At 36.8% G+C, this 12264-nt stretch overlaps 1 protein-coding gene across 1 annotated transcript in view; it reads right to left on the minus strand.

The window, feature by feature from the left end:
• Positions 1-12264, minus strand: part of grid2 (glutamate receptor, ionotropic, delta 2) — a gene marked incomplete at both ends in the record, with an annotated part of 524276 nt that overhangs the window by 232032 nt on the left and 279980 nt on the right. Inside the window, one exon of the mRNA XM_079827346.1 lies at positions 11366-11650. Coding sequence (XP_079683472.1) covers positions 11366-11650 — 285 coding nt within the window. The remainder of the gene's footprint in view (positions 1-11365; positions 11651-12264) is intronic.

Raw genomic sequence — 12264 nt, forward strand, 5'->3', positions numbered from 1 at the left:
GATGTGACCATACATCTTAACTATTTTTCAATTAAATAAATGTTCTATATTTTAGTTAAATAATATTTATTGAATATTTTGAGGATATCTTTTGGTACTAAATAGGCCTACTATTTGTCCAATAATTATGGTCCATTAATGACCACTTAAAATATTGTTTTATTATTTATAATTACAATTAGTGTATTAATCAATGTTAAAATAGAGAATTCCAATGCAAAGAGGCAAATTAGAGTCATTTTGTGGCTGGAAAAATAATAATTTTCATTTGTAAAGCCATGGTTTACCTACTCCTTGTATGGCGCGTTAATACACATGTATCTAGTTTGGTTGCTCAAAAAAGTATTGAAGATCATAATTTCTTACTTATTTTTAGGTTTTGCTTTTGAATAAATATTTAGACATGATCAAACACTAGATTTCTTTAAATGTGAAATTTTAAAAAGTTAATAACTTATATCCTAATATTTTTAATGATACTTATATAAGCACACACACAAGTGAATATTAATGAATGCAATCTAATATAATTTAACCCAAGAAAAGTTTATAATAGTGCTAAAAAGACAAACTTATTTTTCCTTTTATGTACAGTAGGATATCGAAATCGATTGAAATCGATATTTGTGCCAATCCTGCTCCATGTGAACATTTTTGGCTACTAATACTAGAGTTGACTGAAGATAACTTTCTATTCAACAAATCTTTATATTAATTGGCTTTCTATTAATGCAAGCTTACATTATTGTCAGTTTAGTGATAGTGATACATTTACAGCAAAACAAAAGAAAACATCTATGCTTTCATGTCCGAAAACATAATTTTTGTCTTATATTTCATAATAAAAATCAGACAAGCTCAGTACCGTCTCGTTTCCATCAGTTTATTTTAGTGAATTTAAATGTGTGCAAAGGATTGTGGGTGATTTACGAAGAAGAAGAGAGAAACGAAGGCTACCTTTCAAGGATCCTTGAAATTGAGATGGCCTTCAGCGACTTTTGATGACATGGCAGCCGAGATATTCAGCCTTCCATTTGAGAAACACCTAATGACTTCTGAAGGATCATGACACTAAGAAATAATTGACATTTTAAATATATTAAAATATAAAACAGTTATTTTAAATTGTAATAATATTTCACAATATTACTGTTTTAGTGTATTTTTGCAACCTTGATAAATAAATGCAGCCTTAGTGAGCAAAATATACATCTCTCAAAGACAATTTACTAATTGTATTTACTAATTTAATTACTGAATGCAAATGTGAGAAACATAAAACATGTCCCCATTTACGTAGCATAATTCGTTTAATGTATATTAAAATGTAAAATAAAAAAGTGCCAATCAATAAAAAGTGATTTTATTTATTTATCACAAAAATGCAAATACATAACCTCTGTAGTGAACAAATTTTGTTAGGATATAGTAATGTAGGTTATTAACTATTTCTCCTTCAGCTCAACTGAACGTGAGGAGAAACGCTGAATGGACACAGACGGAGCGCTCATTCAAACAGAGAGTGGTACTTGCCAGAGGTCATGACACAATAAACAATGATCAAGCTAACTGATATTTAGTAAAATGATATGTTTGACACTTGTTATACATGTTCCATAATTGTTGTTATTATGAAAAAAAAAGTTATCATTTGAAGGTCTATTAAATTGTTGTCTTAAAAAATATGGCTTTCAAATATTATTGCTACCTAAACAATATTTCCCTATATTTCCCTTTAGAAATCACAAAATCTCTTTATTTATTAAAAAATATCAGAATTGATATCAGTGATATAGTCCTTGGTATCAGACTCAAAATAAACTCCCTAACCCCTAGCGATATCAACCATTTTGTTTTCACCTTCTACATTACTGTGATGACCGTGTACTAGCACAGGAATGCATTAGCATGTGTGCTAACAGAGCTCAGGAGTGGGTGGCAGCAGAAACCTGTGTAGAACATTTATCACTGCGGTGTGGCGAGGCAGAAGTGCTGTCTCAGGGCTGTGCTAAATAAAAGATGTATTTCACAGAGGAAGAGTTGCTGCACACTCATGCCTCTGCGCAGGCGGCCTTTCCCTACATCAAACCATTTCCACCGGAGCGGGGAGGCGTTGAGAACGCAGGATCAAAGCGTCCCTGAAAGATGGGACTGAGGCTAGGGAACCGGGAGGAATTAAGGTGGGGGGTTTTGAAGGTGATACTCTCTGTGTGACAGAGATTTGAGAAAAAAAGAAAGAAAAAAACATTCTGGAAAAGCATCACATGAAAGAGTCTTTACTGTAGGTAGCCCTTCAGTCACAAGGCGCTAAAAGAAGACTTAATTTCATGCTTAAGTTTTAGATACGTAACTGCATTTGCATGCCACAGCCATATCACCCTGTATCCCAAGCCTGGTTGCCCACTCAAGCTAAGCAGGTTTGAGCCTCCTCAGTACCTGGATGGGAGACCTCCTGGGAAAACTAGGTTGCTGCTGGAAGAGGCGTTAGTGAGGCAAGCAGGAGATGCTCACCCTGTGGTCTGTGAGGGTCCTAACACCCCAGTATAGTGATGGGGACACTATACTGTAACAAGCAAACCGAGGTCCTGACTCTCTGTGGTCATTAAAAATTCCATAGCACTTCTCATAAAAGAGTAGGGGTGTAACCCCGGTGTCATGGCCAAATTCCCTCCATTGGCTCTTATCAACCATGGCATCCAAATAATCCTCATCCACTCAATTGGCTCTATCACTCTCTCTCCTCTCCACCTATACTGCGCCGTTGTAATGTGGCTGTGTGCACATTATCCAAGTGGATGCTGCACATGGTGGGGGTTGAGGAGACCCCCTGATATGATTATAAAGCACTTTGGGTGAGCAGTAGTACATATTAAAGAACTATATAAATGTTTGCATTCATTCATTCATTCATTCATTCAACTGAAACATAAAAAGAAAACCTTGAAATGACTGGAAAATTTATTTTAAGCTAATGGCATTGCCTAGTCCAAGTTAGTCATTAGCCATAATAGACAATATTACAACAACAAGAAACAGATACCAGCTGGTCAATAAGGTGGTCAAGCATATTTTTGCAACATGGTCACAGGTCAATAACCAGCTTGGATCAGCTAACTAGCTAGAAAACAACTAAAATGTTAGCTATCAGCTTAACTTAAACTGGATTTTCCAGAAGGGTATTGACTCCTATTTCCCCAAGTAAGTCTCTAAAAACAAAATGACATATTTGTTGATTTAACGGTCACACCGTGCTCTAACTACACGCAATGCGACGCTACAACACGCGATAAAAAGCATCTTTTCCATGTTACTGTGCATTCACACCGCCGCCGACGAGAGCGTCATACTTCGCTCTGGCCGCCCCGCCAATGACACTGTAGAAAGACTCGTGGACACGCTGACGCTTTGACGTAGATCGAATGCTTGGTCTTTTTTAAACTTTATTTAAAGGGGCCAAAGCAAACAATCATATTGATTGGCATTTGTGCAGACTGACCACAAGTAGGGTATAACCGTATAAGTTAACCTCATGAAATCATTTAAATGTGAAAGTAAAAAAAAAAAAAAAATAGATAGATGGAAAGAACTTGACAATTATAGTTACATGTCTGCTAACGAAATAAACCAATTAAAAGCCATTTGTGTGGTGTGGCTTTTGTGCTCATGGTTAATTGGTAGTATAATTTCAACATGCAGTTTAACATTAACATTAATTTGTGTGCAGCCTACATTACAATAACTGTCCTGGTTGAAGTGCAGAATTAATGCAATTGGTCAAATCGATGTTGTTTTGAGCAAATTAATTGCATTCCTGCTGTAAAACAAGCGTTCTAGAGCAAAAATGTTGCCTATAAATAGTGTTGCGCGCCTTCTTATCAAACCCGCCACAGCAATGATCAACCTCTCCTCCATTTTACTTGGGAACTAATGTGGTTGGAACCAAAGTTTACAGCACTGCGCTCTCTGGAATCCTCTCAAGCTGAGTACTTCTACATTCCGATCGGTTGCCGCCGAACTGCGTCATAGCTCATTACCATAGAGCAGCCCAGACAAAACGTTGCAAAACATTTTTTAAACGGAAACGGTGCTGCGTTGAACACCCTGTTCTGATGACGCAAGAGTTGCAACTATGGCAGCTGAGAAGGCCATTCTTTGTGTTCTTTTCAAATAATTTTCGGATGAAATCAATATAAATCCGTGTTTAATACTACAAAATATGCTCAATGTTACAGTCACTGCCCTTGCCGTCCAGAATAAAAGAGAACATTCCAATCGAGTCAAGGGATTTGTGGAAATTTGTGGTCCCTAATTATTGTGATCCAACATTTGCCTCGCATTTACATCCGAAATACAACCACCCACCGCTCACCCCTCTCTTTCGAAGCACATAGAGAAGCCGACACAGGACAAAGATGTCATCGTCTGAGACAGCAGAGAGTATCTAGCGCTCTGTAGAGCAGCTTGTCCGTTTAGGGCTACTGTAGAATCATGGCGGCGCAAAATGGTGACTTCACTGTTATGTAGATAGAAATGGCTCATTCTAAGGTATTAAAAACATAACGGTTCATTATGTAAGGTCTTTATATACCACTGAAAACAAAATTATGTATATTGTATTGCATTTCTGTCAATAGATCCTCAAAAATACTACACACTGCACCTTTAAATTTATACTAAATATATCACCTAATTTACATAACTGAAAACATAAAACAGTCTCTATACTATGTATTATTATTTCCTCAGCTTGGACATTAAAAACAGCAATGTACAATGCTACTCGTTGGACAAAACACCTTGTTACTAGAAAAGCTATTGAAAAACACTATTAAGAAAATAACTGAACTGCTGTCACACAGCTGAAAAATGTGGTCAAGTTAACTATTCCTCAACACTGCTGTAAAGTTCTCTTTTGAAGTACCATTTAAAAAATAGATCCATTGTTTTTAACTTTTAAAACACCAGAAAACCTGAATCGAGTCGTTTGGCTCTTGGCTTAATTAGCAGGGTCATTGCCGCCTGCACCTCCACTGAAACACTGTCACCCAATGCAGCTAAAAAGGGAAGACGAGGACAACATCCACAGCATTCCGGAGGAGGGTCAAAAGCACCAGTGCCTCCATCTGTGCACTGGATCCAATTTAAAGCAAATCTACGGCTGCAGTTCTGCTGGAAATCTCTTATTGGGTTCCCCTGCTTGTGCGGAGGGCAGGGCTCCAGCAGATAGCAGCTTGTGTTTATAGTGGAGGACACATAGGGGGACGCGATACAGTCCCTGTGCTAGAGTGGCATCTGGGTAGGAGCTGTTTACGAATACGTTGCACAGCTACGTTATTGCAGGACGGGGTTGTGGAAGGCAATGGTCTGTTAATGTACACTGCTTGTTATTTCTCACTTACAACTCTATGAAGTCGGGACATTACAGAGTCCTCATTCAAAGATAAGGAGCCTGCTTGGATTTATTAGTTCTGTCTTAACAGGAGAGGTTATATCGAAGGAGATTAATACAAACAGACACAGAGCACGGCGGTAACAAGCAATTGAGACCATTTTCATCTGTCAAAAAATACACATGTAATTATAATCAGCATTAGTGTCTCCATTATTATTACATACTCTGCCCTCACTTCCCCTGTCAGAGAATCCCAGCTGTAACTCTGAGCATCACATTACTGAGCTAAACTTCACACAAAACACTCTGATTAATAGCTCTGAATCACCTTGTTTTGAAAATGACATAACTAAACTTAATTCATATGGTAGATGCTTTTATCTAACTTGCAATGCATTCAAGGTTCCCTGGGAACTGAACCCATGCTAACCAGTCAAACCTTGAAAGTCGAACTGGAAGATTGTTCTGGGTTTCATTCTGCTTTCTAAAGACTGGTTAGTCAGAAATAATGAAATTAATAATGATTATTGTACTGAAAAGCCTAGTTTTTAACAGTGAAAAATAACATGTTTGTGTAAATCTGCATATACCCTGGTTTAAAAGGTTGTGGTTGGTAAGGGTTTTTTTTTTTTTTTGTAAAATGTAATTTATTTCTGTGATGGCAAAGCTGTATTTTCAGCAGTCATTACTCTAGTCTCCAGTGTCACATGATCCTTATAAAATCCTTATAAATTATAAATTTGCTGATTTAGACTCAAATATGCTGACGATTCTTTTTATCATTAATGTGGAAAACAGTAGTGCTGATTAATATTTTGTGGAAACCACAATATATATATTTTTGACTTTTGTAGCATTAGTCTTTACTGCCACATTTTATCAATGTAATGCATCCTTGCTGAATAAAGGAATAAAAAATCCCACACTTTTAAACGGTAGGCTAGTGTAATTTTGTAAGAGGAATATTTAAGTATTTGTCTGTCCTTCCTTGCAAAATAAAAATGTTCAAAAAAATATATGAGCATGTTACAAATTGCTTTAAAATGAACTGAAAAAAAGTGTATTCATTTAACAGTATTAAGAAGATTTTCCAAGAAGATTCGTTTTTGGCTTTGGCTTTGGCTTTGACATAAATACAAATATTAAATATTTTTGCACAATGTATGTTGTCTTTATAATAAACCTAAATGTCTATCGTGCACAGCATTAATGATTCTAATACATACATGGATGGATGAAAACAAAACAAAAAACAATGATCAAAGCATTATACTGTATTTAATCCAAAGTTAATACAAAGTTTCTGTTTTTAAAAAATCCCAAACTACTCCTATAAAGTCTTCAGTTTACTTCTACCTCCATCTGTCTAAAAGAGAAATCAATGGTGCTGGGCTTGATTAGCGTACATCCACCCCTGCCTGAGACTTAAGTCACTCAAAAGCTTGACATGAGTCAATACATGCCAGTTTCCGGTCCAGTCTACTGATTACTGATTAGAGGGAACTGGAACTATTTTTGGCTGATGGGAGTTCTTTGAATCAAATTCCAGAGCTAGATAGATGCTCTGAGTGACACAGTCATATGTGCCCTGGTAGGAACTGTGAGCAGAATCCAAAGGACCGGATCTGAGGCCCGCAGCTGAGCACTGATTGAGTGAGCTCTCACGCTGTGAAACTCCCACTAGCTGCATCCTCTCTACTGTGTTTAATGTTTCCACTAGGCTTTACGGAACTAGCGAGCGACAATGGGGGCTAAAAACAAATCTTCATGTCACAGTTCATCTTGCTAAGAGAGAAACAGACAGACCGAGTCAGAGAGATAGAGGATTGTCCCTGATGAAAAGACCAGCTTAGACCAACACGAATTTCTATGCTGGTCCAAGAAGGATGTACTGTTTATTTTGAGAACTATATTCAGGAACATGTGACGACCTGTACCACAAGGAAAAGAGAAATTGTACAATTAAATATATACTCATTCCTGACCCGCCCAACAATACAGAGGACGACTGGTTATCACGAGAGGATAATAGGGTCATTGGCCTAGATCGTTATTAATTATCTCCTCAAAAGAGGGACTCAATTTCCTTTATCTTTTTCATCCACTTGTCTGTTAACCATGAAATCATCTCATTTGGACTTGCTGCACATTAAATTAACCTTATCCTGGTCAGGCAAAGCCCCGGACAGGTTATTCTAATATTATAAGTGCTACGCCACGGCTATTCAAACTGAATTTATGGAAGGTGGTAATCGTATTAGAGGTCACTGACTTCACCTTAAGCAGTGAGACAACACATTATGTTGAACACATGTCTCTATTACCAAAGGAATTAGAAATTGGCTTTTAGAAACTGTGCACGTCAGGAGACTGTACACATCATATATATGAATCATTTACATTTTCTTCAAGCTTAATCACTACTTTGTATCTTAGCAATTAACAACGGCTTCTCTTTTCTCTCCATACATTTACTTGTCTTCAGCTGTGCACCTACAGATAAGCCAACAAGGGGACCAACATCACTCTGTAGATAAATGTAATTTCAGGTGAAATAGAAGTATCCATTTTGAAACAGTATAATACCTACACTCTAAAAAAAAAAAGGTTCTATATGGCACCAAAAATGGTTCTTGGCTCGTAATCATAGGGGAACCTTTTTTAGTGCTATATAGCACCAATTTTGGTGCTTCAGTGGTTCTTCAGAGGTTCTTCACCGGTTCTTTGACTAAGGTGCTATATAGCACCTCTGAAGAACCGCTGAAGAACCACTGAAGCACCAAAATTGGTGCTATATAGCACTAAAAAAGGTTCCCCTATGATTACAAGAACCATTTTTGGTGCCATATAGAATCTTTTTTTTTTAGAGTGTACTATGTCATGTGTGATTGCATTTTTCTGCTATCCATAATTATGTGAAATCTCAATTGGACTCATTTCAATTTGTATTTTCTACATTCAAGAATTTGCATACATTATATAGTTTATTTTGTTACATATCTAAACATTTAAATTTTGGGGTGAGTATGTTTTGTTTGTTTGTAAAAGAAAATTATGTTCACCAAGTATGGATTTATCTGATCAAAACCACAGTAAAAACAGTAACATAGTAAAATATTATGACAATTTAAAATAAAATGTTATTTATTCCTGTGATGGCAAAGCATAATTTCTAGCAGCCAATACTTCAGTCTTCAATATCACATAATTCTTCAAAATAAATGTTAATATGCTGATTTGATATTCAAGATACACTTATTATTATCACTGAAAATAATTGTTCCATTTAATTTTGTGTTTTTTTTTCAGGATTCTATCAGAGACAGGTAAAAAGAACAGCATTTATTTGAGCATTAAAATGTATTTAGAATAATTGGTAACACTTTACAATAAGGTTTGTTAGTTAACATTAGTTAACAACATTAGTTAACATGAACTAATAATGAACTGTACTTATAAAGCATTTCTTTATCTTTGTTAATCTTAATTTCGACATTTGCTAATGCATCATTAAAATCTTGCTAACATTAGTTAATGCACTGAACTAACATGAACAAACCATGAACATATGTATTTTTATTAACTTACGTTAACAAAGATTAACTAATGCTGAACAGAGGTGTTGTGCATGGTTAGTTCATGTTAACTAATACATGAACTAATGTTAACTAATACAACCTTATTGTAAAGTGTTACAGAATAATAAATAAAAAAAATCATGATGACCCTAAACATTTGAATGGTAGTATATTATATATTTAGCAATAAAAAAGTCCCTCCATTTAATTGTCAATGAAATCGTTATTTGTGAAGCTGCAGTCAAAATCCACTTAGCTAAAAAAAACCTCTTCAATTGATTTCAAAAACCCTTTTAAGAAGTCGCCTATAACAACTTCATTTATGGCAAAGTATACTTAACATAGAGGGAAACTTCAGACTACAAACACAAATTGATTTTTCAATTTTTTGAGGCTTCTGCCAGTACCACTAATCCTAAAAAAAAAAATAGGGGACACCAAGGAGGCAAAATCAATTTATCAATGAACTCTCTATTGTAAAAGTCATCTTAAAAAGCCAAAGCAATTTGGGAACACTTTGTTCTCTCTGAAAGATCTCTTGCTCAGAGGCCAGCTAATCAAATGTCCGAGGAGTCTATCTTCAGAGCCACTGGTCAAGCTCTCCGCACACTTAAGGCAGGAGGAGGGGAGTGGATCTCTAAGGCTTCATTACTATATAGCTGCCCAAGGCACATGGGCCTTTGGACATGGCTGAAATCATATCCGTTTGTCTTCGGGGACAGGTACTTATTCATTCACACCTTAACCTGCTGCAGCAGAGCATGCCCTCCAGAGAGACCATCAACCATGGAGTTTTTTTTCACACACAACTACACTCTATTTCTCCATCTTATATCTCGCTCTCTCTCTTTAACCCGCTCACACAAATGCTCTATTCCAAACATATTGAGCTGCCTACTAAAATATGCTGCCTGCTAAAATACTTTGTTTTAGCCGTGCATGTATCATTCATAAAGATGTCAATCCCAGAATTCATTATGAAAATCACAGGTAAAAAATGTGCAGGTTTATTAGGCTGCTGTCACTTTAAAACCTCATGCACGGGTATATCCAATATACTTACACATCCGAATGTGTCCCAACTGTTTACATTCACTTAAGACATAACTGACTGTGCTTATGTAAACCTTGTGTATTTGACAGTTTAACTGCAATAAGACATGAAAGACATCCTAGTTCAGTACTTTCGTTGTGTTACCGCCTGCTTTCTGTGCCTATACTTCGGGTGTGTATGCGCATAAAAGCGTATGTCAGCATGCAAGTAAAATCATTTAAAAGGCATGCAAAGAATAAACTTTTGTGATGAAGAAGAACAGATGAAAGTAAGACACTACCCGCACCCGAAAAAAGTGAGCTCGCCAGTGTGGGGATTTTTTTGTATTCCGTAAAAACACAATGTTAGACATCCCAGACTATAGGAAGTGCAACAACAAGTTTTTTTTTTTTATATGAAATTTTGATATTGTGACAGCCCAAGCAACATGCTAACATCAATCTTCATTAGAATCAATCAGTGAGTCACCCATTCAAAGCATCTGTGTATGATTCAGAGTTGTAGAGCATCCTAAATCAGTCAATTTGTATTATCTTACATTTTTCTTTTATTTTCCATTATACTCTTTTCACACATTTAGTGTTTTTCTCTTTTCTATCACTTTTCTTACACCAACATAGACCCCAAATGGTTAGAACCTTTTTTTTTTCATTGTATGACCACTTAAATGCAAAAAATACAATTCTTAATATATCATTATTCTTTCTTATTGGTAGAATACTGTAGTTGTGACTAAAACATCCATCTTAAAGCATGCTTTGTTTTACCTCCCATCAATCTTTCCCTGGCTGACGTGGGTAATTAGCTTTATGATTGTGGAAAATATCCGGTGCCTCGATCAATGAAAATGGCTCTAATCTGGTGGCTGGGTAACTGCCTGACTAACCGCGGGCAAATTCTCACACTCATCTACTCTGTTCCTGTCAAAACCTACCATATCACGAAACATGTTTGACATTAACCAGTTTGCTCGGCCAGTAAAATGCATTGCAAGACAGAGAGAAATGCAAGGAAATGCAATGGTAAAGGCTCAAGGGAAGATGTATGTAAAAAAAAAAAAAAAAAAGAATAACAGCTTGAGGCCTTTTGGACTGAAAGGCCTGTGGGCAACGGCCCAGTCAGCTCTGTGGTTAATCCTTTTCCCTCATGCTCTTTTCTCTTAAACATAAATAGGCAAAATTCTTTAAAACACATGAGCGATGGAGGTAATAATGCTGTAAATTTCCTCTCTGTGGTGGTAATAAGGGAGTGTTAATGTGGGGTCACTGATTGGACACACTCTGAGGAAGCTCCTAACGGAAGCCCCTTTACTACTGCCATCAGTAAAGTAAAACTACTCACCATAGTCAGTGTCATAGAAGATAATGAACTTCTGCCAGGTGTACTCCATCACCACATGGAAGATGACGTCATTTAGGTAGACGGGAGGTCGCACGAAGAGAGTGTAGTCATCTGACTGCGCACGACTGGTGGGCCGGCAGCTAGAGCGAGGTGTGCCTGCGGGCGCCCTCTGGATGAAGAGGTGAGGGATGTGCATGGCATCAGCTAAAGACTGCAGCGACCCCGCTGACATACAGCCGATAGAGCTGACCAGAGCTAGGATACCTCTGTTCATCAACTCACAAGCTGTGGGCGACAGAAAGAGAGAGAAGTTTTATAATGACTGACTTAATCGTCCATTCATTTGATTCGGCTTGTCATATCTTCAGTGCAAACATAATAAGTGACACTCTAAATGACAAAAACATTTGACAGTACAAATATTTTGTTTAACAGTCTCTGACAAATAATATGAAATGGTAAGGTATGTGAGAAACTTCTGTCTGTACACAACAAGAAGATAACTATAACTACATTAGCATCCGCACTAATGAACGATAACATTCTGTTAATTATCTGTTAGACACCGCACAGTCTCTGCCGCTTTAAATGCTTGAGCTCTTTAAAGTCGGGTGGATTCTAATTGGCAATGTTTTTAACATTCATCAGATGGGGGAAAAAAATCATTCTGAAAGCAATTTCAACAGTATTGTTCGTCTGTGTCATAGTTGTCGTGTGAACTTCCCTATTCTTTCTTATATAATTAGAATGATTATTAAAACTTCATAGTTATAGTTATCTATGTTGTTATTGCCCATGGTGTGAATGGCCCTTAGCTGTTTTCCCAGGCTGGTCAGATTGGACTGTTAGTTGGTTTTCAGTTGGTCATGCTGAGAGACCAGCTCCCTGCCAGCAAAATT

This window comes from Gobio gobio (genome assembly GCF_949357685.1).
Source record: "Gobio gobio genome assembly, chromosome: 10".
NCBI lineage: Eukaryota > Metazoa > Chordata > Actinopteri > Cypriniformes > Gobionidae > Gobio > Gobio gobio.